This window comes from Populus euphratica, unplaced genomic scaffold (assembly GCF_000495115.2).
Source record: "Populus euphratica unplaced genomic scaffold, PopEup_1.0 scaffold62.1, whole genome shotgun sequence".
Classification (NCBI taxonomy): domain Eukaryota; kingdom Viridiplantae; phylum Streptophyta; class Magnoliopsida; order Malpighiales; family Salicaceae; genus Populus; species Populus euphratica.
The window spans coordinates 498,756-524,104 of NW_011499939.1; the positions used below are offsets into that span (position 1 = coordinate 498,756).

At 33.4% G+C, this 25,349-nt stretch overlaps 3 protein-coding genes across 3 annotated transcripts; 1 reads left to right on the forward strand and 2 right to left on the reverse strand.

Moving 5' to 3' along the window:
* Positions 1-4,167: 4,167 nt before the first annotated feature.
* Positions 4,168-6,070, forward strand: LOC105136814 (palmitoyl-monogalactosyldiacylglycerol delta-7 desaturase, chloroplastic-like). Its single transcript, XM_011042302.1, has 5 exons — positions 4,168-4,782; positions 4,857-4,997; positions 5,100-5,240; positions 5,596-5,702; positions 5,780-6,070. The coding sequence occupies exons 1-5, from the start codon at positions 4,210-4,212 to the stop codon at positions 5,976-5,978; spliced, it is 1,161 nt and encodes a 386-aa protein (XP_011040604.1). The 5' UTR covers positions 4,168-4,209; the 3' UTR covers positions 5,979-6,070.
* A 7,509-nt stretch (positions 6,071-13,579) lies between these two features.
* Positions 13,580-16,813, reverse strand: LOC105136815 (uncharacterized). Its single transcript, XM_011042303.1, has 6 exons — positions 15,884-16,813; positions 15,587-15,749; positions 15,229-15,405; positions 15,053-15,136; positions 14,419-14,500; positions 13,580-14,305 (listed from the first exon to the last, which is right to left on the reverse strand). Exons 1-6 carry the CDS (start codon positions 16,222-16,224, stop codon positions 13,869-13,871), a joined length of 1,284 nt encoding a protein of 427 aa, XP_011040605.1. The 5' UTR covers positions 16,225-16,813; the 3' UTR covers positions 13,580-13,868.
* A 2,853-nt stretch (positions 16,814-19,666) lies between these two features.
* Positions 19,667-24,719, reverse strand: LOC105136816 (probable beta-1,3-galactosyltransferase 6). The gene is made up of 11 exons (XM_011042304.1): positions 24,326-24,719; positions 22,520-22,622; positions 22,377-22,438; positions 21,984-22,195; positions 21,823-21,886; positions 21,652-21,724; positions 21,161-21,281; positions 20,984-21,071; positions 20,766-20,891; positions 20,578-20,687; positions 19,667-20,360 (listed from the first exon to the last, which is right to left on the reverse strand). Exons 1-11 carry the CDS (start codon positions 24,427-24,429, stop codon positions 20,212-20,214), a joined length of 1,212 nt encoding a protein of 403 aa, XP_011040606.1. The 5' UTR covers positions 24,430-24,719; the 3' UTR covers positions 19,667-20,211.
* Between the last annotated feature and the right edge of the window lie 630 nt (positions 24,720-25,349).

Sequence of the window (25,349 nt, forward strand, 5' to 3'; positions counted from 1 at the left end):
ATAATATAAAACCATGATAAAAATGCACTTTTAAGTACTAATCATTTTGTCTAGGTGATAATGACATGATCAATTCCAGCATCGATCTTCATCACTTTGTCTAGATGATAATGAAGTATTTTTCTATTGATGGTCTTTAAAATCTCTTTTATTTACCCCCCAGTATGGGGTGTGATCCTAGTCAAGGTTATTTTAAGAAAGGTTACTAGGCTCAAAATGAGATTACAAATGATTTATTTTAGGCTCGCGAAAGGATTATAAGAAATAGTCTTTCCTCATCTCAAACTTACGCATTGAGGATTGATAGGTCTTGCTTTTATACACGTATGCAAAATGATTTATTCATTCAAATAAAACTCAGCTTTTGAGTCACCTTGTAGTGTTGTTTTTCTTTGTTTTTGTTTTTTTTTTTGTCTTTTTTTTTTTTTTAATTTTCCTATCTAAGAAAGTAGTTGAATTTCTAGAATGTATTTGTTTATACAAATACCAATATGATGTTTATTTTTGTATTCACTTTGGAGGTCCTAAAAAATATCCTTGAAAATATATGAGGTTATGTGTGGTTTTGGAAGAAAAGAAAATAATAAAGGATTCTTCAAGTTGTAGTTTTGTGAGCAAAAGTTATGCTTACAATGTTATTTACATGTGATAACAATAAAAAAGAGTATGATATGAACACAGGAAAACACATGATCTTATTTAACAAAGGCCCTTTTGACATAGACAGTTTTGTTCAAAAGCACAAAACAAAAGACAATAATAAGGTAAACTTCATTGGTGAATTTGTTCTCACACTAGCCTCAAGTCAAAAATTTTATGCAAAGGACTCAACGATGATGTAGAATAACACAACGGTCAAAATTTATATCCTTCAAAATTGATGTAACATTTCTACACCCATACTGGACCTTTGATGCTTTCCAGTTCCCTAAACATTCCATTCAAATATGCTTCAAGCAAGATTAGGCAACGAGTTTGTATTCACATTGGGGGTGTCTTCCAATTCTATCCACCCTGCCTTGATTAATTACAGAAGTTTTCTCTTAAAGGTGTTGCAGGTATGGATGTTAAGTCCAACAATACCAGCATGGTATTCACAATTGAGTTATGGCTTATACCATTTAGGATAAGGTGGCTACATAGGTGTCAGAGGTTATAACGCTACTTGTCTGATGCTCAATAACTTTTGATACATCTCACTCAAGGATACTGGTAATGAAGGTAGTTGTTATTGAACCCTTTGGTAATTTTCAATTTTGCTTTTGGCTTGGAAGTTTTAGGGTTCAAGTTTTTTTATATTGGTAATTTGGGATGGAGTGTGGTAGTTTTGGGATGACTTTTTCCTATCCTATAGCCATTTTCAACATAGTGAACCTTTTTTTTTCTTTCGAAGCCTCTTTTCTTGGCAGGTGCAACAACTTCCGAAGCCTCTTTTCTTGGCAGGTGCAACAATTCTAACACTTTCGATGCCTTGTTTTATACGTTCATATACTACCATAATGTTAGTGAATTGCTTGGCCGAACTACCCATCACATTTTCATAATAGGGTGCTTTGAGTGTGTTGGCAAATAAAGAGACCATCTCTTTGTCCAGAAATGAAGGATGTACTTAAGCAGCTGATTCTCACCATCTTTGAGCATATTCCCTTATACTTTCTTTGTGTTTTTTTTTTCTCTATATTAGACAAATTGGTTTTGTTAAAAGTGATGTCCAGGTTATACTTGCATTGTTTGACAAAAGCATTAATTAGATCTTTCCATCTATGAATTTTTGTGTTGTTCAATCTTATATACTAGCTCAAAGTTACTCCACTTAAGTTGTCTTGAAAAAAATACATCAGTAGTTTTCATCATGTACTACTTCTACCATTTAATTACAATAAAATCTAAGATAAGTCATGATGCATTGTGTTCCACTATATTTGATGAACTAAGGAACATGAAACTTCTTTGGGACAACTATATTTAGGACCAGACATATCTCTATTGCCTGTATCGGGTCATATAAGTCCACCCCTTCAATGACTTTAAGTCTAGCTTCCAACGCCTATATCTTAGCTTCATCAATGATATTAGATGACTTAGCTTAGTGAGACTCATTAGCAAATACCTCAATGACTGTAGGGGCTAGTGCTAGTGTCGCTAACTACATAAATTTTAGATTTTATTGAGGCTTTTGACCATGTTTGCTTATTATTTCTTGAGATTGAACTATAGTATCAGCCTGATTAAAGGTGATCGGTTGGTTAAAAGAACCTTCACCAAAGGTATTTCTTAGTGTTTGCTCAAGTAAGCTAGTACGGTGAGCCATATTTATTTTTAGAGACTCCAACTCTTTTTGAAAATAGGCATCATATTGAGCACACTCTTCATCTTCCATGTTTCTTGCTCAAAGTCGGGTGTTGTAGATTTTTTGGGGACCTATATTTTAACTTGGTATGTATGCATGTTATTTACTGAAATAAGTTATGCACTTTCATAGCTCAACTGTATGATATAACTAATACTTGTGTTATGAAAGGAACTTTGTTTGTTATTAATATAAGTTATAACTATGAATACCTGACAATATTTATAATTATTAACATTATTCGAATAAGATAACTAATGTAATCATGTTAACAATTTATAATTTGATTGGAACCTTTTTTGTGTATGGTTTCTAATTGAATAATAAGAATTTATACTATACTTGTTTGAAATACCATTAGTGGATCCTCTAATCTTGATATTTGTTGTTATCATTGTTTAATCCTCACATTGTTCTTCCATCTTAAAGTTCTCATCAATTTCTTCTTCTTCTTCTATTATTATTATTATTATTTATTATTATTATTCTTGTTGTTATTGTTGTATTGTTGTTATTTATAATTTATACAATTAACCTCCTTGTGATTTGACCCCGATCTTACCAGGTTATTTATTATTTCGACACTCTTGTACTTAGAAGAAGACATCAATCTTTTGATTGTGTTACTTGACTTAGCGACGACTAGATGTAGCTCAAATATGAAGAGCGTGTAGCTCAATTGTCCTTTTCCTTTGGGCTCGTCAGTTGGGCATGGGCTATAATGATGAAATTACAGGCGGCACATGTGGTCGCCCACTTGCTCCGATGAATATGATTTTTGCATCGGTGAGTTCATATGAATGAACTCTACACTATGGAATGATCAAAATATATTTTTGACAACTTTTAAAAATCATATATATTCTAATAATGCCTCTGTTTTCTAACAAACAAGGCTCTAATACTAATTGTTAGTGGGAAAAATCACTGATGGTGGCTTTAAAATATTTAGAGTAGATAAAACACATGGTTTTATTTCAACAACATAAAATTTTCAAAATAAACAAAAATTCTTAATACACGTTTTCTCTCTTTCTTCTATTTTTTGTTTTTTATCTTTTTATATATTTTAACATAAACTTAGTTGTTTATTTATATACAAAATAAAAATAAAAAAAATCTTAGGTGGTGATGGTGTGAATATGGTTTGGCGGTTTGTGAAAGCAGCTGATAATTGATGACTGACGATTTGAAAAGTAAGTTGATGGTGATAATAGATAGTGATTGCAAGCAATAATTATCATCTTTGACTATTTTCTATTGAGTTTAATGAAAAAAATTCTTCCATGATCACGTAAGATGAAACTTGAATCATGATCTCATAAATTTTTGCCGTACCTCTCAATTAATGAGCCCCACCCTTGTAATTATACTTTGTTTTGGTGGAGCCTAGTTGAGTTTTAAAGAATGCTGCAATTTAAATGTGATTCTACTTTTAACTAAAATTATAATGAGATGAACTTTTATGTCTAAAATAAATATAAAGTAAGTTTTTATTAATAAAAAGTAAGTTATTTTATCTTTTACGAAATCAAATAATGAAAATAATTTTTTTATTTGATTAGCAAAATAAAAATAAAAATCTGTAACAGTAATAAACAGTCTATTAATATTTATGGCTTGCAAGTTAAATGTATCAATGCAAACAATAATCTATAAATTTTACATGTAATTCAAACAAATTCTTTAAAGAGTTAGTTTAAACTATATTTTCTTTGAAAATATATTAAAATAATTTTTTTAAAGCAAAACTTTAGTTAATTTGAAAGGCAGAATTACTTCCTCTTCCACGAACCCATCTCTATATAAACCCCCTCAAATAATCAATTCTATCAAAATACATCTTCTTTTAAGTCTCAATGGCTTTGATGACATCTCCATTAACCAAATCCAAGCCTTGCCTTTTTCTGCCTTTTAGCCATGCTAAGAAACTTGGTTCTCCACCTGCTATACTCGTAAATTATGGTCAGTATAACCCCAAGTTCCTACCAGTAACAACCAGCAAATGCAAAAGACAAAAATTATCAAGTCTTTTGGATGCTTCCAATAAGAATTATAGCAGTACAAAAAAAGCACTACAAGTATTGGCTGATGCTGATAATGCACCTCTATCAGAGGCTGAGCCTAGGAACCTCGGGAAAATCTTTCTGTCAGATGTGGTGGTGAGGAGAAGAAGGCAGGTATTCTGGGGCAGGAAATGGAATTCATCAGATATAGTCAATGCTGGTGTAATTTCGGCGGTGCATTTTCTATCTTTGTTTGGACCTTTTTATTTCACTTGGCCTGCATTTTGGGTTGCCCTTGGCATCGGTACTGTCACTGGACTTCTAGGTATCACTCTTTCTTTCCATAGGAATCTTTCTCATAGGAGTTTCAAGCTTCCAAAATGGCTCGAGTATTTTTTTGCATACTGTGGGGTTCAAGCTCTTCAAGTAAGTGTACCCTACCCTTTTCTTTCATTGATTTTTTGTGTTTTCAATTTTTAATGGCTTCATGTTGGTTTCAGAGGGATCCTATTTTTTGGGTTAGCACTCATAGACACCACCACCAGTTTTGTGATTCTGAGAGAGACCCACATAGCCCTACTGAAGGGTTTTGGTTTAGTCACATCACTTGGCTCTTTGACAATAATTATATTACTGAAAAGGTCTGTATGTTCATCCTCCTCACACGCACACAAATGAACAAATTCCCTAGTGTAAATTGAATTTTGTTATTGCTGCTTATTCTGTTATATTTGATTTGGTAGTGTGGAGGGCCAAACAATGTTGGGGATTTAGAGAAGCAACCCTTTTACAAGTTCATGCAAAACACGTACTTTCTACATCCAATTGCGCTTGGAGTTCTGCTATATGCAGTGGGAGGATTTCCCTTCCTTGTATGGGGAATGGTATGGAATATATACTTCTCATGTCCCCCTCTCTTTCTTTTTTATGAAAATATATAGAGATAGCCAAAATTAGTATGTCTTTTTTATACTGGAACTTTCATCAAGCGCAACCTCCTGGAACATGAATTTCTCAAGTTGATTGGAAGTAAATGGCAAATGGCACGAAAATCATGGTGTAAAATGAAAGGGCAATATTGTCTGCTAGTAAACTCAGGATTTACTCATTCATATTTGATCGGTGACTGGACATTGAAATGGACATGAAAATTTAAACACATATCACCCTCCTCAGGCCTCAGTAGTCAATTAGGTTAATTCTTGTGCAACAAAACTAATTTACTGCTGACCATTTCAGGGTGTGAGAATCGTATTGTTTTTTCACATCACTTGCCTAGTAAACTCAGTTTCTCATTTATGGGGAAAGCAAGAGTGGAACACCGGCGACTTGTCTAGGAACAATTGGTAATACCTTTTGCTCTTAGCTTTTATCATTCTGATTTGGTTATTTCTAATAATTTTGTTCTGCAAACTTGTTTAAGGTGGCTTGCATTGCTTACATTTGGAGAAGGTTGGCATAATAATCATCATGCTTTTGAATACTCAGCCAGGCATGGCCTGGAATGGTGGCAGATTGACATGACTTGGTATGTTGTAAGGTTTCTTCAAGCTATTGGATTGGCAACAGATGTGAAGCTGCCATCGGAAGTTCAAAAGCAAAGGATGGCTTTCAACAATTGAAGTTTGTGCGTGATATCATTAATGAAATTATGTGGAGTTATGAGAAGCTTTTTTCTTCTTAAGAATATAATATAATTCTACTATTATATATACGTGCATGGTGCAGTTTTTTTTTTTTCCACAGAATATTTGGACTTCGAAAATTTTGATAAAAAATTAAATCATAATTTGGAGGAAATGCGAGTCTCTTTTGAGATATCCATCAAAATTTATTCCCAGATTCATGATATAATTAATAGCCCTTTTCTTTTTTTTTTTGCCCCTCTCATCTAAATAAAAAAAATTGTTGTCATTATCTCCAGAGATTGATCGTGCGTGTGTATGATAACACACACGCATGGGATTTTTACTAAAATCCATGAAGGGCATCAATTCCCAATATAATATTAAACACGAAAATGGTTCATAATCGCTATAAAATATTTGCATGAGTTCAATTGGAAGTCATTATCACATCATTAATTTCAACATATTACACATTAAGATTGATGGGTTGTAATTAATCTACTAGACAAACTAATGGCAACATATATTAATTATAGGTTACTCACCAGGGAAAGTTAGGACAAGTTCTTTTTATTTTTATTTTCTCAAAATTTAATCTATGCTTGCTAACCGAATAATGATATCTTACAAATAGGCTTAAAAGCCTATGATCAATTATTTTATACACAAAATTGACCACTTCAACATTCTTAATTTGAACCCTACTGAGGCCTTCAAAATTTTTATTTTTAGATTTTTTATTATTTTTTCTGATATTTAAAATTATTTATTATAAATATTACTAAATAAGCTTATGTTATATGTATATGTGTGTGTATAAACATATCCCACGATTCAATATGTTTTAGACATGACCAATCTCGTGGTCCGGGGACAAAAATAGCATTAAAAAAAGAATGTTGAGAGACAGTAAGTGTGTTTTTTTTTTTTAAAAAAAAAAGTAAGAAAAAGTTGCGATTTAGACTAGGTAGATTGAATAAGTTGTCTTACCTAATAATGACAAAAAAGAAAAAGAGAGTAACATTGATTGAATTAAGGGAAAAAAAAAGTGACGAGGATAAAGAAAAAACATTTATTAAACGATGATAAATTTCAATAATCTAAGTGTGTTTGTCAAACTCACAACCTATTTGGAAGGGTGTTATAACAAATCAAAAAACAAACCAAAAAGACATGTAAGTTTTAATTACCAACAAACCCAATAGAAAGACTAGCTTGAATAAACAAATAATTAACAAAATGAAAATAAAAAAAAAGCCAGCAGACCTAGATTAGCTTACTAAATCGCGTAAGTCAGATCATTCATGTGGGACAACAAAATAAAAGGCATGTCAATAAAAGTTATAAAACTAAATGAAAAAAAAAACAAAAATAAAATTAGAGAAAAAATCAATTTTAAAAATAATAAATCTAAAAAAGTTTTTTTTTTAAAAAAATAAAAAGTTACAACATTTAGATTAACCTTTCAAACACATAATCTAAGTTATAAACTTATTATAACCCAACTAGAAAAAATCATAATACTTAATTCCTAATCAATTTAAATAGAAAAATAGAATTAAAAAAATAAGTTGACAACCAACTCCAAAATAAAAAAGAACAATCTAAAAAAAAAAAATCAAATAATAAATGAAGATAGAATAAGAGAAAAAATAGAATTGTTTGATTTAAGGAGGTGAAAAAAAATCTTTTACACTTTACAAAAAAAAACAAAAAAAAAAATAGTATTTCAATGAATAATCAAAAGAAAAATAATTAAATTTGAATTAGAAAAATAAGAGAAAAAATAGCATTTTAATAAATAGTGAAACCAAAAACAAATTTAAATTTTATAACAAAAATAAAATAATCAAGAAGAATAAAATAGAAACTTAAACAAAATAAGAGGATAATATTAAAAAAATTATTAAGCAACGTGTTTTTCCAGAAGAAAAAAAAAAAGTTGAGCAAAGCGATGCCACCGCATTGACCACCGCACACAACACTCCATCGAGAAAGGGACATCATGAAGATTCCAACGTTGTCGTGGATGGTCACTTTTTGACATACCTTTGATACACAGCCAAGCGTGGCCTCGAATGGTGGCAGATTGACATGACTTGGTAAGTTGTAAGGTGGTGTCGTTTGGTTGCGGCGTTTTATAAATAATTTTTATATTAAAATATATGTTAATAATATTTTTTTTATTTTTTTAAAAATATTTTTTACATTAACATATTAAAAATTCAAAATATATTAAATTTTAATTTAAAAAATAAAGTTTTTGAGAACACATGCTAAATCACAACAGATGTGAAGCTGCCACCGGAAGTTCAAAAGCAAAGATGGCTTTCATGAAAATAAAAAAATATCTCAACAGATTTATTTTTTTTCCCTTATGATATTTGAGATTTGAGAGACTCCATTACTGTGAAAAAGCTAAAAAAACTGAGATAACTTCATATTTTAAAGTAATAATTAAATGCTATATAAAAGAGACTGTCGATAGAAATATGAATAAGTGTAAGAATAGGATGAAGCATGTAATGGATTGACCAAGTTCTGAAAACAAAATCTGGATTTTTAGAATGAAAACCATCCATGGTTGAAAATAAAAAATCTGAGGACATAACAAAATACAATCTCCTTTAATAAGAATCAAAACAAGAAATCATATAATAGGTAAGTCAATAATAAAAATATAAAATTAAAAAGTTAATTATTTTTTTATTTCAAATTCGAATAACTTGTAGTAACTAATACAATAGCCACTAGAGATTTATATGATTGTTAATTTCAGAATTTATGAAATTAGTTAAGATAAACATAAATTAATCCAAACGGCCATGATAATGAAAAAATAAAAGCATATCTATTTATCTATCTAAAAAATTACTAAGTATTTTTATTGTAAATGGATAATATTATGTGTTAATTTAAGAAACTCATAACATAACTTTAATCAAGTTTCAAGTTAAATAAATAAATATTAATATAATAAAATTAACTTGATTAACTTATAAATAAACCATAGATAACCGGTCAAATATAATCTAAACTCATATAAGTCAACGTAAAAAAAAGATTACCCATTAACCCAAGTTTTTGTTTTTTAATGGTAAATCATCTCTTAACAAAATCTGCCAACACAATGAGGTCTTGAAGCAAGTGGCAGGAAAGAAAAGATAAATTATAAGGTTGAAAGTTAAAATTAAACAATTGATATATAAACAAGTGAAATTGCGTCATTTTCTTATCCTTGAAGTTGTAAAATCAATGGATATATTCTTGGTAAAGTGATTGGTAAATTTAGTTGGTATAAATCCTTAACGATATAATTAATAATTCTTACCAAAGATGCTTAAGAGATGACAACTAGAGAAGTAGAGATTGCTTTTTTCCAGAACAATATTAAATATATAATCATTCTGTAATTAATTCTTATTGCTCTTCATAATTGAATATTTCACCCCCTAAAAAACAGTTTTCTGATCACTCTATTGGACCATATAAATTATATTTTCCTGAGATATGATATTATTATATAGTCATGAGATTCATTACACCAAGTAGTCAATTTGATTTCATTTACATAAGTAGTTACATGTTGAATTTAATGTTCTTTGTTGTCTTGGAACAGCAGAGAGCCAGAGACAGAATTGAAGTCTTACATTCTTAATTCTCTGAACCCTTGCCTCCCACCGACTCAGTTGATTTATGCCCCCATTTATCTTGGTTCATTTAACCTTTCCAAAAACCAAGCAAAGAATATCTGGACCGACAATCCAACAACAATCATATAATAAACAAACTAATCCTCGACCGTTAAAAGTGGCAAGGCATGTTGAGATATTTTTCAAGTAAGGTCAGAAGAAAATTTTGAATTGAGACCAAGCACTTTCCCAAGCAAGTAAACATGGTTTGACAAGACGCATGCAGGCGGCTGGCTTTTGATCGTTGAACATGGTCTCGTCTCATGGTCATCTCCAGTAGGCTCCACAGGAAGCCGCCATTAACTATTCCACGCCTTTGAAACCTACAAGGAACAACAACCATCTTGGAAGATAAAAGGAATCGCACAACCTGCCTTGTTTTCGAAGGCAATCAAGATTCCTTCCTTTCTTTACCACTATATATAGCTTTTCTTGACATTGCTCCTCCTCAAATTGCCCAACAAAATCTTGCTCTCTAGCTTTCAAAAGATCCTCTACTAACTACTTCTTGAGATTTGGGGTGATCAAGATTTTGTTGAAGAGATCATGAATTCTATGTTCAGTTCTTTTGATGCTTTGTGTAATGAATTCTTGAGCCAAAAAGTGAAGTCTTCTTTTGCTTTTACAACCATGGATGGTAATACCAAGAGGGTTTTGAGTAGTAAGGTGGCTGAAGATAAGCTGATCAAGAATCAACAAGGAAGCTCCTCGAGATCATTGACTAGGAAACAAGAGAAGAAGATGCCAAGGTTTGCGCCAGAGCTCGATGGGCTCAACTGTTTTGAGACCATCGTTAACTATTGAGATCGTTTGTAGGAAATTTACAGAGAAGAAAAGGATAGGAATTATTCTTTGATTAATCTATCTGAGGCTGTGATAGTAATGAGAAAATCTATTTCCAGTCTATTTTTTCATGCCTAATATACTCTTTGTTCTTCTTGATGATCTTATCTCAATTTCCTGAAATAATTTTGATTTTTTCTTAATTGATGAATCGTGGATTAACTTCTCTAAGCATACTGTGAGCTATGATTTTTTGGATGCTCGCAAATCACGGCGCAATCATGTTCCTCTTATCAGAGCCAAGATCCCCTCCCCTCTGTATATAGCTGCTGCTCTAATCTGCCCGTCTATGAAGTTCTATTAGCAAGATGGTTATTCTAAATTCAGATTAACAACTTAATCCTAGGCTTGAGGTTCGATTCTGGCCAGCAACTTGAAGTTGAAACAACGAAGGCTATAATTTGCTAGCAATTATCTTACACGGATGATCACTGAGGACAAATTTCAGTCTGCATACTTTATTCTTACATCTATACCCCAATGAGCCATTCCTCCATGGCATAAAAAAATGCCAAATTGGCATGTCTTCCATGCAAGTTATGATGATATAAACAAGAATCAAGACCATGGTTAGCCTTGAGTCTTTAGATGTCTGGTGAATAGTTAGCCCATATAATTGTTTTTTTGCATTAGCTTTAAACAGCGCTAGCTCTAGCTTTGCCTTCACCACCGACACAATTTGTTTCGTCCTCCTCCACAGGAGAGTTTAATACATGGATTATGTCCATGAGACCTCATAAATCTCTCTATCTTGATTGAGCGCAACAACTATATACAAAGTAGAGAAGAGGAGGAGGATTCAATGCTCCATTCAATTAAAACTGTTTCAGTCCAATAAACTTGTTTTGTACGCAAATTCTTCCTCATGCGTGCCTCTTCCATCACACCATTGAGTAAATTTTGCTTTTCCCTTGTTGCTTGTAAATGCAATTAGTGGAATTTGCGACTGGAGGGCCACTTCAATCTATAAGTAGCTTTTCTAGATCCTATGGGCTTTGGAATGGGCCCCCATGGAAGGTATGTGGGGATCCAAAGTTAATGAATGAGCTCATGCCTAGCTTCACCTCTAGGCTGCTTTTGGATGCTTTCTACCCAAGGAACCGCTCATCCCAGCTGTTGCCTGAGAATTACAGAATTGTGCCCCACTCCTCCTCGATCTTCTGTTTTGACAATCTCATGTTCCAAGTTCTGCACAATGTTTTCAATCTGAAATAAAGATGGGTTTTAATGTTAATCCAACTATAACTACAACAGTAATAAATAACAATAATCTTGCTGAATACTCTTCTCGAAATTACTTTTTACATGCATCAAGTATAATGGATCCTATAAAACCAGCGGTTCAAATTCTAAGAAAGTGTTTTCGGTAAAATTAACATTATTTGAATTATAGTTGTGTCAGAGCTCTAACTTGGAAAGAAGATGATGGATTGGTGGTTCAATCATTTTTTATAAAATAATATCTTTTTATTTTTTTTAAAAAAACTAAATCAAATAGCATGTTCTAGTGATTTTAGTGAGGAATTTCTTATCTCAACACCTAGGTTTGATCTTTTTTATGTACGTCTGTCATCTTCATAGTGTCTTATCTGTTTATTGAATTACAGGATATTTAGTGGATCCAAAAATTAGTCGTGGTATATATAAACTGATCTGAATATCTTGAGTTATATAAAAAAACAATTAAATTAACTGTTAATGTCTTTTATCTCAAATCAGATTCTAAATCTCCAGTTTTTTAGATCAACATGTACAGCAAAGCTGAGTTTAATAACTAATATATAAATATAATTTCGTGCTTGCAAAGTTAATCCTACCTAGATGCAGTTCTCTTGCACATGCCCTCCATGGTCAAGTTTGAAAAGTAAAGAACGAGGTCCTTGCATGGAAGTGAGACCAACGCGCGGGAAAAGGCAATCTTGCTCCAGTGGTTGTGGGTGTTGATAAACATGCTTAAAATAATCATCAAATACGGCTGGATTTGAGGACTTCTGCTGGCTCTCAGAACCACAACTAGATTTGGTAACCATCACCGTGTGGAAAGTATGCTTAGTACAAAGTTTGCATCGTGAGGGACTGGGAAGTGTCAACTTTTTTTCTTTTTTAGGGGACAAAAGGAAAATGTCGAACTCGTGGAATGGAAGGAAATGCGTGAGCAAATTTTGCCTCAACTAATCTAACAGAGTGTTGACCCGATGTGAATATATTTGTTTACCATTAATTCAAAAGGTTCAGTTCTCCACCTACTGAGTGGAAAATGATCGTATCATATGGGGCAAGAAGAACAACATGGGCAGTGAAGAAGACCCTTTTGAATGCTTGACATCCCAAATTCTAGTTCAGCCATGACAGGTTCTCTGATGAGGAATGATACCACAGAATGACAGAACTCTTGGCTGATACTTTTCACCCAGGAATCCTTTGAACAATCAAAAGGTGATCTGACTATAAATGGCCTATATGCTATATAATATGCATCCACAACCACCCTTTTCTCTCCAAGGCTTAAATCAATTCTGATGAGAGAATCTCGAACAAGTAGGATAGCCATTCACTCTGTTTTCGTTAAACGAAAGCGTATAGTTCAAAATGTCAGTTTCTTAAAAAATGAGACGGATGGGTGAGAACTCATTTTGGTCAGGCACTAAAAATGTCAAGGCAGCTGAGGCAGGTTTTTGTTGACTAGTGTTTTTCAGAAAATTGCCTTCTGTTCTGCCTTGACTGTTTCACTCGCAAGATTTGCCAAGGACCTCCATATCTGTTGAATTCTGGGAGAAGGGGAGAAATATCCCAATCCGTCAAGAAGAAAGACTACTCCAGCTTCCATCATGCAATAACAACTATAATAATCTCTGGAAAGTTAACGAGTAGACATACAGGAGGTCGTCTTTGGCCTGGTTATTAGCAAGACTTCTGCTTTAACTAAGTTCTATTAGCAGAAGGTGGCTACTTGAATGGATTATCAGCTCAGCTCAAATTTCACTCTCAATTTCCCAAGTGAGGTCTTTTGTGCCCTAAATTATCAAGCAAAAGACAAAAAAAATAAAATGAATTAAGGCATTTTAAATGAACAAGAAAAGAACCTTGAACTCCTGTTATTTCTGCAGCTTATATCATTTAATGACATCAATTTGCTCAATTTTGTGAATACAACAATTACAAGAACTTTTCACCTTCTCTGTCCTGAAGTGAAGCTGCGCTTAGCTCAACTGCGGAAATAAAAAATGGAAGCCTCTATTCCTTCTAAAAGGGGCATGGAGATCAACAATGGACTATTTCTCACTTCACTGCATGAGCAGTCAACTTCGTCCAGTGCCTTCAGAATGAAGGTAGAAAAAAAAATCCGGTATCATGACCTCCTACTTGCAAACTTTCTAGCCACTCCAAATATAAGAGCCTTAGTTAAGAGCCCCCGCTCAAGAGTACAAGCAAGAGCAACAGCCCCACCAATGACTAAAAACTTAGGCACATTATGCCCAACAGGTTTCTCAGATGTTTCTCGAATTTCAATCTCTGATGAATCACTAATGCTGGTCTCCAAAGATCTCAGGTAGTCTGCACTCACTTTGGTGTTGATCTGAGCCATGAAAGCACTTCGTGAAAGTGGTGCGGCAGATGCTCTATGTTTCTGATAGGCACGCAAACCAGGCTCCAACTTCTTTACAGCTCCCCACATACCTTGCCGAACTCCAAGCTTTGCAATTTCCCAAGGAATACCCATGTCCTCATGGTGGAACAGCATCACCTCACAGGCAGATAGCTCACCATCCCCTCTCTTTGATTCAACTAGTTCATTCCAACAGATAGACATCTCAATCACACAAGGAACATGCTAGGCAACTCTTATAAAGAGAAATGTACAAAATGTGTATAACTTAGAAAACGCAAGTATAAGTTACCTGCACGAATGCACCAGCTTGAATAGTACAGATCAACACGCCTTGGTTTGTTACGCCTTGGCACAGAGGAGCAAGGAACTCCCTAGAACATAAGGGACATGCTAATAAGTTTCTAGGAGAGGTAACTGTCTAATATGATCAAATACTAATTACACTTTCATCCCAATTGAAACATGAATACCCCACAAAGAGAGTAAGACTAGCAACAAGAGGACAGTTAATTTGTGCTCACGACTTGAGCAGACAAAACCAGGCTTGTCTTCCATTACATTGGGATGAGGTTCACTGGTGCCTTCAGCAATTAACTCACAGGGTAAAAACTAGAAACTTGCCCTTCATTTAATAACCAACTATTGCTGCTCCAGGCATGTCTTTTAAAATTCAAAACCAAGAGTAGCGTGAATATCATACTTCTAAGACTAGGCAATCAAGTTTGATATTCATATGACATCCCAGTAAGTCTACATAAGACTGATAATTCAACATCATAAGATCTCCCCTAAATGGAACTCATAATCCCCTTGTTTCATGATATACATTGCTCAGCAGATGTATATAATCAAGTTGTCTCTCTACCAAGTACAATAAAAGGAAAAATAGAATATACAACTCATTCATCCAATCTTTCACATACCTTTGTAACACAGTAGTACAATCGACCTGACTCCCAGATTCGACGGCCTATGATGTATTCTCTGTCACTACAAAAGAAGGGAAACTGAACCCAAAAAAAAAAAAAAAATCAGTAAAAAAACCACCACAAACAAAACATTTCATAGAAACAAGTGATGAAGGGGGCACTCTTCCCACCTTGCGCACCCACTGGACCACCATGGTTCCTCTGGTAGGGCACTCTTCCAAAGTTTCAGCATGTACAAGCATGTCATCCCACTTGGCTCGAAATTCATCATCCCAAAAGAAGTCCCTCACCATTTCAGGAGTTGCATCCTCAAAAACAGTTCTGGAACGATATTGTGGAGGGCCAGTCTAGAAAATCCATTAAAACACAATCCATTTCAATCACAAGGGTTGCACATGTCTACCAAAGAGCAGCATTATAAAGCAAGAACTGGCATTGGTAACTAAAACTTCATTTCCAAGACTGCATTAACAAGTCCAATTACACATATTACACAAATCAACACCAATTTGAGAAGAGGAAACCTACCTCGGGATCTCTACGCCAAGCTTGATAGTTCATAGTCGGTGTAGAACGATCCATCATTTGAATCCAAGCAGGACCTCCATCTTTCACTTCAACAAGCTTGCACAAATGCTCCAAATCATCTTCCATCACTAGATTTGTTTTTTCCTTTTCCATTTTTGATGAACTGCCCGATTAAATTCAACCATATTAGTTTTTTTTTTCTTTCCAATTCAATCAAATCCCACAAATTCTAATCATAATCCATAGCTAAGAGCATCTTGCATAAAGACATTAAATTTGAAACAACAGCCAACTAACCTGCATTTAGAATTGAGGGTACGTCGCACAGAGAAAGAGTCCGTTTGAATCCCACCATCATCAGCAGCCCGAAAAACACAACTTGGCAACTGAAACTTCAAAATATTCAAACTAGGAATCATGGTACTCAATGATGTTGCTGAAAATTCCCCTCCTTGTTTAGCATCCAACAACATTTCTCTACTCAAATTGCTAGCCCATTTAGGCTTCCATACCCACCCAACAAGCACCCCAATAGCAACAGCAACCCACAAAGGAATCGCAAAAATAAAAAGCTCACTCAACACTTGACCAGTTGTAGGTCTATGCAGAATCTCCAATAAAACTGACCCTAAAGCCATCTTTAACCAATAAAACCAAAAACAACCCAGATAAATTAATCCCTTGAAAATCAAGAACAAACAAGAAAAACCCTCGATTTAATCCAAAAGAATAAACCTTTAAAGCAAAGGATTATTCAAGGGTTTTCAAAAAAAATCCTCCCCCTCTCCCCTCAAAAACCAATGCAAAACAACCTCCACAACCCTTAAGAAAAAAAAGATGACAAAAGAAGATATGGGGTTTGTAGAGGAACTGTCAGAGAATTGAAACGACAAATTAAAAACTCTCTTGTTGTTGTTTGAAAGGGATAAGGACTCAAAGATAAGCTGCTGAAAGAGATGTTATTTAGATTACTGTAGGCCCAATATTTACTCTCCTTTTTTTTTCCATCTGGTACCACGCAAACTGTGTTGTTGTAATAATACCATTAGTTACAAAATGTCACTTCCGTTTTGCCCTTTTTTGGGACAGGTTGATAAATGGCAAATGTTGCGAGATAAATGGCAACAAGTGGATAAACTTCTTCTATCCTAAACACAGAAACAGAGATAGAAAATTGGTGTCTTATCTCTGTTCAACAGTTGTCTTCTCTCTTGTTCTGTTGTCATGTGTGAGGGTTTGAATGTGCGGAGAGTGTCATCTTATATGGGGGAGATATGGTCTGTGGTCAGTGGTCATAGTTCTAGCCACCGCGTCTGGCCTTTCCTATCTCATTTATCACGTTTTAGGGTTCGGTTTGGCTTTTCTTGTTTATAAAATATATGGCGAGGTTTTAATGAGCTTCGATAGATTAATGCTATCAACATTTTTTTTTTTTAATTAACGTAAGGGTGTTTGAATAAGTTTGCCACCCCCATGAAAATTAAATTTTCATGCATCTTAAAATTAATAATTAAATAAATTTTTAATAATCATTAATACTAGTAAATATAAAATTCAAATCTAAAATTGCAGAGAAAATGAAGATTATATATTTATATTTATAATCATTTTATTGTTTTAATTAAGATTTTTTTAGTAAAATTTACAAAGAAAATGATGATAATAAAACAATGAAAATAAGGAAAATTTCTTTATATTCTTATTATATTATAATCTTTCTAATTTAAAGAAATAGACCTTCATTCTTTCTATATATCTTTTTAATAGAGAAAATTGGATTGGTCATTATTTATCTTTTTTTATCCACCTTCCATTTTGTAATTCTTATTTTTTAATATAGATCAAAGAAAGTGTTTGTTGGAAGAGATTTTTAATGGATGCATTACATAATAAATAAATAAATAAAGCTGAAGACGAAATTATTATGCACATAAACTCAATATGCTATTCACTGCAATAGTGAAATGAAGTTTTTGTCCTTTCTTAAAAAGCCAATTACTTTTGTATAAGGGGTGTTTTGGTTATTTTATATGGTATATTAATCATTAAAAAATTATCCTATAATATAATTATATTTTCCATTCTTAAAGCACGGTAATTGACTCTGGAATCAAAATCACAAAGCTGGCAAAAAAGAATATAATTATCTTTCTAGTCATGTATAGTAAGCTGATAATTGAGACTTGGGATAAAAAAATAAAAAAAATCTTGGGGTCAAGGGTTTTTTTGTAATTACATAGGTAATTAATGAGATTTTCTCGTCTTTTAACATTAATTAAATATTAATTAATTTGAAAACATTAATTTATAATTTAAGGATGTCAGTTAAAATAATCAGGTATTCAGGGGCATTTATAATTTGAACTCAGGCACAGTGAAAGGTCAAGAAGTCGGGCATCAATTTAAGTTTTTAAATATAGTATTTGATTACTTATTTTAAATTAATTTTTTTAATTAATTTAATTTGTTGATATTAAAAATAATTTAAAAAATAATAAAAATATTATTTTAAAATATTTTGAATAAAATATATTTTTAAAATAATCTTCACTGTAATGATGGGGACCTGGCACCAGAACCCACCTAATAATTAAAAATAAATTTTTTTAAAAATAAACAACTAAAACAAAAAAAGCTAGCGCCCCTTCACAGTGGAGTTTTAACTTTTAACGCTTGTTTTGCTCGCTTGAGCAACATAGTTTCTGCACATAATTGAGAAATAAAAACATGGCGAGCCAGGATTTCCTCATGCTCGTAAGAGTCCTTTTCATGCATTTCTTGAGGGGGAAAAGGGAGGCGTGGCTTCTTTTGAGTGGGTTTCTTTCCAGTGACAGACATGCCTAACAAGCTCTCGGCAGAAGATGTCAACACTGTATGTGAAAGGATCCTCAGCCTCCATTGGAGAATTGACATGGCTTGCTTGTAATCGTTCTGACTTTCAGAAAATGGACATAAAAATATGAAAAAGAAGGTTGCCTAAATGGCGGTGGCCGAGGGCATGATCAAGGATCATGACCAGCACTTCTAAAGGTATGTTTATTAAATACAGCATGACTCTGCGTGTTGATACGGACTGAATCTTTAGAAAATTCAAAAGATTACTCGAGTGATCTCGGCTGATTAATAAATAAATTTATAAAACTAGGATAAATCAATATCCAAATCAAAAAAAAAAAATCTAATATTTCTTAAAATGATGGCATTTTAACTCTTAAGAAATTAAAATGACAATAATTTTAATTGATTGGATTTGAATCGTGCCGGGTTTAATTACTATTCTCAAATGAAAAATGAAATTATTTATCTTGTTCAATCATTTTCATGGAGAAATGAAAGTTTGCGTATGAAAATCTTCTTGATGTTGGTTTATGGTGCAAAACATTCCTAATGGCTGCTGCATACACTGACCTCGAAAGGCTCTAGTGGTTCTCGATTCAATCCAATCTAGTCACCTGGCACAAATTCAAAGATACAATTTTGGCCGAGATGGATGTGTGTGAACTGAATTGGCTGCTGCCAAATTTGAAGTTTATTATCTATAGGTTGATTTTTAAAATATTTTTTTATTTAAAAATATATTAAAATAATATTTTTTATTTTTTAAATATTAATTTTAATGTTAATGTATTAAAATAATCTTAAAATACTATAAAAATACTAATTTAAAATAAAATTAAATATTTTTAAAACACAGTATATTATGCCAGACTATGCTGATAATGACATCTCACCTCACCGACCACTTTTCGAGGAGTTCGTGCAATTAATATGGAGAAAATATTTTTTCGCCGGCAACTCTTTTCGTGAGAATGAATGCCTCGTACTCTTGATCAAGTCATAAAATTTGTTTGCTTCGTCTTCATTCTTGTGCCCTATATGTTTCACAAAATCAAAATATATGCTTTTAAAAGAAAAAAAATAATACAAGAAACATTTTTTAATTATTATTATTATTATTAGAAGTTGTTTTAGAGACGATCCTCCGTTTATATTGATCTAGTGTATTCCAAAAAAAATAAAAATCTATAAATTTATATGAATGCTAGAAAGAATATTTAAACTTAAAAATAAACAAATAAGAGAAGCATCTCTGATTAAAATAGTAAAACCCTTAATTATCAAGTTATAAACAGATCTTAGCACCTCTACTAAGTTCTTAGCCCACTGATTAATTCAGTATTGCCAGAAACCTGGCCATTAGACAAGGGAGAGATACATATATACTCGGAAGATGATCTTGTGCACACGTCCATTTCCATCCTGGATTCAATCTAACAACAAGAACTCATGGAAAAACACCATGCATCCTGCAGAATGTCCAGCCATATTTGACCTGCTTCATCCATGTTTTGGTAGAATTTAGCTATTGTGATTTCCTACAATTCCTTGCGTATGTGTAGTGAGTAATTTTCTTGATGTCTTGGTTAGCAGCAACAAGTCAGTCTTTGGAACTACAATATGTTAACCATATCTCTTTTCCTGACTTGACAATCTGTATGTGCAGTAATGATTTTAATCATGCACCAACCGTCGGAGGCATCCACAGCAAAAATTGGGCACGCGGTGTTGTCTAAACCAACAGCCTTGATCACACATATAAAAACCATATTACAAGGAGGGAAGTTTCAGAAACTTGTATGCCAGATTGCTTCATCACCTTCCCCACATCGCTGATGCACTTCCTCCATTCTCTCCACCGATTTACAAATGCCACTGCAACTCCAATCAAATGATGCAGCACAAGGATTCCCAGCTTGGGTTTTCCACTCACAGTCTATCACAGCATTGCAACTCCATTAGTGAAGAATCTTTTATTTGACTCTGACGAGACAGAATTTAGTGTAACATGCAAACATTTTTGTACAAGATAAAAAATCATGTCTAGCATGATATTTTGCTACGGTTGATGTGCTAGGGAAGAGGCTATCAAAATATTAAAAGCATGGCATGCAGGAAGGGAACAAAGAAAAACATATTTGCATCAATCTTACCAGGTGCAGTCCCACAGCAGAGACTTCGATCATCAATGTGCTCAACGTCAAGACCAATAAACCAAGAGCCGAGTGAAACATCTTCATTTGCATATCTATGAAGTATGTGTCTGCAGATGAAATGCCATGCACCAGCCATTCAAAAGGATGGTATCCAAATAGAATGATGGTACAACACTGGGACTTACCTATTTACTGAGATATAGGTGGCTAAATCTTTGGAAATTGCATATATTTGCCCTGTTGCATGCCGGAAATACTTGTTACCCTCCTCACCAAATTTCCAATATTCTGGCTCATGGTACCTGACCCCTCTACAAATGGAATGCAGAAGTACACGAGTAACAAAGGTTAAATAATCTGAACATAATACAGTTCAAAAACTCGCTTCCATCTGAATGCTTACTTCTGTGCTAGTACAGGTCCAGACTTCATACAACCAATATAAACACGAGGCTTTGATCTATGACGGGCCAAGGTTGAGCCGACCATGCCTGTCAAATTTTAAAATCAAATGACCATACTAAAATACATCTCTTTGTGCCCCATTCTTGAGATAATTAAAGCATTCACGTAAACTAACCGAGATTTATGTGTACATCATCATCAACTTTAATATAGAAGTCAGCATCCCACATAGCAACAGCTGTTGAAAAATATATTTGTGTTTTCGATGATAATTCATGATAACCTTCTACATGATTCTGCAAAACATATTATGGTAACTTTGCATAAGCAATTTAGAAAAACAATTGAAAACTTGTTTTGAATGTCAAAAGTGCTGGCAAATACATTTCAGAATAATTTTTTCCCAAACCAGTAGCTCTGGCTTTCAAAAGGGCCAACTTTTTCAATAATGTTCAAAACATTTTTTCCATTCAAGTGTAATTTTTATCATTAATTAGGGCAAGGATTGGAAAACTAGGCAAATGTTTCCACACGGGGTTCAAGAGAGGGAATGCTATAAAGGCCAAATTCATGAACTGATTTTGCAAATAGTTTCATAGTCTTTACGTGGTAGTTGGGTGGAGATAAAGGGTCAAACAGGTCATATGGACCTTAACCATAACATACCAGTCTGAGGAAATCCTTGTGTTGCTCGTCTTCTGCTTCAATAGCACGATCCAAAACACCACCTGGAGATGCACTGTCAAATACAAAAGATTTCAGTGTAATTAATAAGGTCTGTATCAACAAACTTCAACATTGAGCTATTGAGCAACCACATGCCCTTTGAATACGTACCTGTGTCCTATAACAAATCGTATTATAATACCCTTTTCTGTCTCCAACTTCTTTAACTCCTCTCCTAGAGTAAAAAATAATAAAAATCATAAGCATCTACTGACTTGTCAAATCTACTAACGGTTTAAATCAGAGAAGGATTGGTAAGATTTGAATTTAACCTTTGGGCATCCAAGTTTCTCTAATTGAGTCCCTTCGCTTCCGGCTGCTGAATGCAGTAATTATGCCCATGACAAAGAAAGCCTTTGGTCGCTCCTTCAAATGCTCATTTCCTGATTTTATGACCATTGGAGATACGTTCTCATTGTCACTTTTTGCAGCTCTTGCTGAAGCCAGCTGCACCTCTATTGAGGAGATCGTTTTGTCCAGTGCCCTGTAATCATCATTATGAGGGTATTACATGATTTGATACTTTAATGCTCCTCGTTCAATATAAAGTTACAGAACCTATTAAAACAAATAGCCTATTTATTTGGACAATTCATGTGTACTAAATTACATGAGTCATCCAGAATTCTTTTTGAAGCATAATACACCTGGCTATAAAAACTCACATGATTACATCATGAGTTTGAGAAACCTGAGAAAGGATGTCTCCTGCCTGAACAGCATTCTCCTGCAATACCATAAACAGTATGATCCACACATTTTACTGCCAGAAACAGAGATTACGTAACAGTTTAGTAACTTGACTTGCCTGCTTCTGACAATCAACTGGGGGATGTTCTGCTGTTAATTGATCCTTCTTCAGAGATGAAGCTTCGTCGTCCATTTGGCCTGGATCTGGAATATTCCAAAACCTATAAAACACATGTAAGTGGAAAATCATACTAGAACAAAATTGCAGTAGGATTTATAGATGAAGGTAGCAGAAGCATAAGTGAAAAACAGTAAAAGCTTAGAAACAATCCAATGTATGATCAATAGAATGCACCAGGTACAACTGCAAGATACTCTGTCATGCTAAATTAAGTCCAGCAGCTTGAGATACAGCACTGCATGTAATTGTCATTTGGTTTGACGAACAAGAAAAACTGATCAGATGCATTATATAGAAAATGAAGGTTTATGAGCTCTCAAACCAACATTTAGATACACTTTTCAATGACATTGCAATAAGTGAGGGGTGGCAGCTATTCTGTATCTTTTATTGTTGAAACATCATTCAAGTTAAATGTGATGAGAATCATTCTGTTTTCCATGCTGACTACAATTAACTCATGTCTTCATCGGCATTCGCGTAAAAAAAAAAAAGAAGAAAAAACTATTGTTATGAGAATCATTCTGTTTTCCATGCTGATTGCAATTAGCTCATGTCGTCACTGGCATTTGCATCAGAAAGAGAAGAAAGAAACTATCTTTTGATATCAACTAACTTGAATGTTATGAGCTTCATTCTGTTTTTCATACTGATTGCAGTTAGTTCATGTCTTCACCAGCATTTGAGTCAGAAAGAGAAGAAAGAAACTTTGTTTTGAAGTCAACTAACATCAAAGAAGGCTGCCATGATCTTAACCCCGAACTTCAAATCTTGAAAAATTTCACCCCTAATTATCAAGAACGAATGTCAATCTTATAGCATTACCAGACAGATCACACTAAGAACTTTCTCTTAATAAATAAACCCAAAATTTAACATTTAAATATGATAGCTGATTTCTCTCAAAAAACAACTCGGAAATATCTCCATACATCAAAATTTAAGAAAGGGCTCAATTTCCAACTTTGCAGATAATCACTTGGTAATTGCTCAGGACTTGTTCCACCACCAATATCCAACCAAAATCTCTTCAGCTACTTGACATTAGTCTACTCACCAACCCAATGACTTTCCTTTTGAAACACATCAGCTCGTAGATTGTCATTTCCTCGCAGGCCAACCAGTAAATTTTTGGGTTTTCCAGCAATGCATGACCTTATCCATCCAAATCAATACTTAAAACATTCTCCTTACTCAGAATTCATTTCCCCGGGAAAACTATGCTCATTCTTCACCTTAAATCTCAGGCATTTCAAAATACTCAATAATGTTGCAGATGAGGTAAACCATTGAAGAAAACAAATAAACCATCTGAATCTAGTTAACACACGCCTTGCTCCAGCAAGGATACACGCTTATCAATTCATTATGTGGTAACATGCTAAAAGAGCAAACGTCCACTCTCCACCACCTCACCTATAACTTGAAATTCTGTAGACCCAGAAGGCCAGAACAGCAAAAAGTCCCAATCTTTTACATGGATTCCAACAAAAAGCCCTCAAATTCATTAAATTACAGCCAAAATCTACACAAAAAGAGTACATTTTGCATATGATTTCACAAGAGACCATGCAAGATTCTCCATCCTATGCATAAAGCAACAAAAGCACAAAAACAGAACCAACAACAAAGTTAAACTTTCCAAATCCTACTGAGATAAGCAACAAATCTAACAGCCGATCACTTCAAAAAGACAAGATCTTCAAAAAATTCACACAAGAAAAGGAGAGAAAGAAACGTTACCTGTTAACAACAAGAACACCCAAGAAGAAACTGGCAATGCAGAAGAGAAAAACCCATCTGGTAGAAACTCCATTACTGGACTTATGAGGTCTGCTTATTCCCATCTCAATCTAACAAGCTTCAGCTTTAAGAAAGTTTCCTTCTTTCCTTAAAACTTTTTTGGGGGGGGTAGCAATAACCTACAAAGACACAACAGGGGACCCCATTTCTCACAAACACTGAGAAAGATAGAAGAGAACAACAAAAACAATGCCTGAACTTGATTGCTGTCTTAAATAATGGGAAACTGAAGAACTATATCAAGATGTTGCTTTCTTTTAGTTTTCTTTTCAAATCCAATGAAAATGGGCAACAACAAACACAAGCTGTATAATTTAGGCTTGCTTTCACTGTTTTGTCACCGAGAAATATTCTATATAAAAAATAATGCAATGACAAGTCACTACTGGTTCCTTTACCGCGTCGAAGTCACGTTTGTTTTTGCGATAGCAAAATATTTTTATAAGAAAAAAAATTTAAAAAAATAAAAAATACTATTTTAATATATTTTTAAATAAAAAATTAAAAAAATAATTGTCACTCAAACTTTTTATTATTTCTTCTTAGCTTTTGTTGTTTTTTCATTGCTTCTTTACTCGAGTAATGGACCACTAAGCTAGCTAGTGCTATATTTTTTTTATTATAGTTTATAATTATAGTAATATGTATATATTTGGTATTGTGATAGTTTTTATATTTATAATTTAAAAAAAATTAAAAAAGCTATAAATTATAGTTTTTAAAAAAAATTAAAGTTTTTATCATAATTTAAAATAAATAATAAAAATCAAATAAATTTTGAAGTTATGGTTATCTCAAAAATATTTACAACCGTACCACACTAACCCCAAAACCTATATTAACTCATCAAGTCTTAATTTAAAGTTTTGGTATAGAAAAGTTTTGCTTTTAACTGCTTTTTATTACCTAAACAATATAATTTTCATTTAAAAAAACATATACGTTTTTTTAAGAATTATAATTT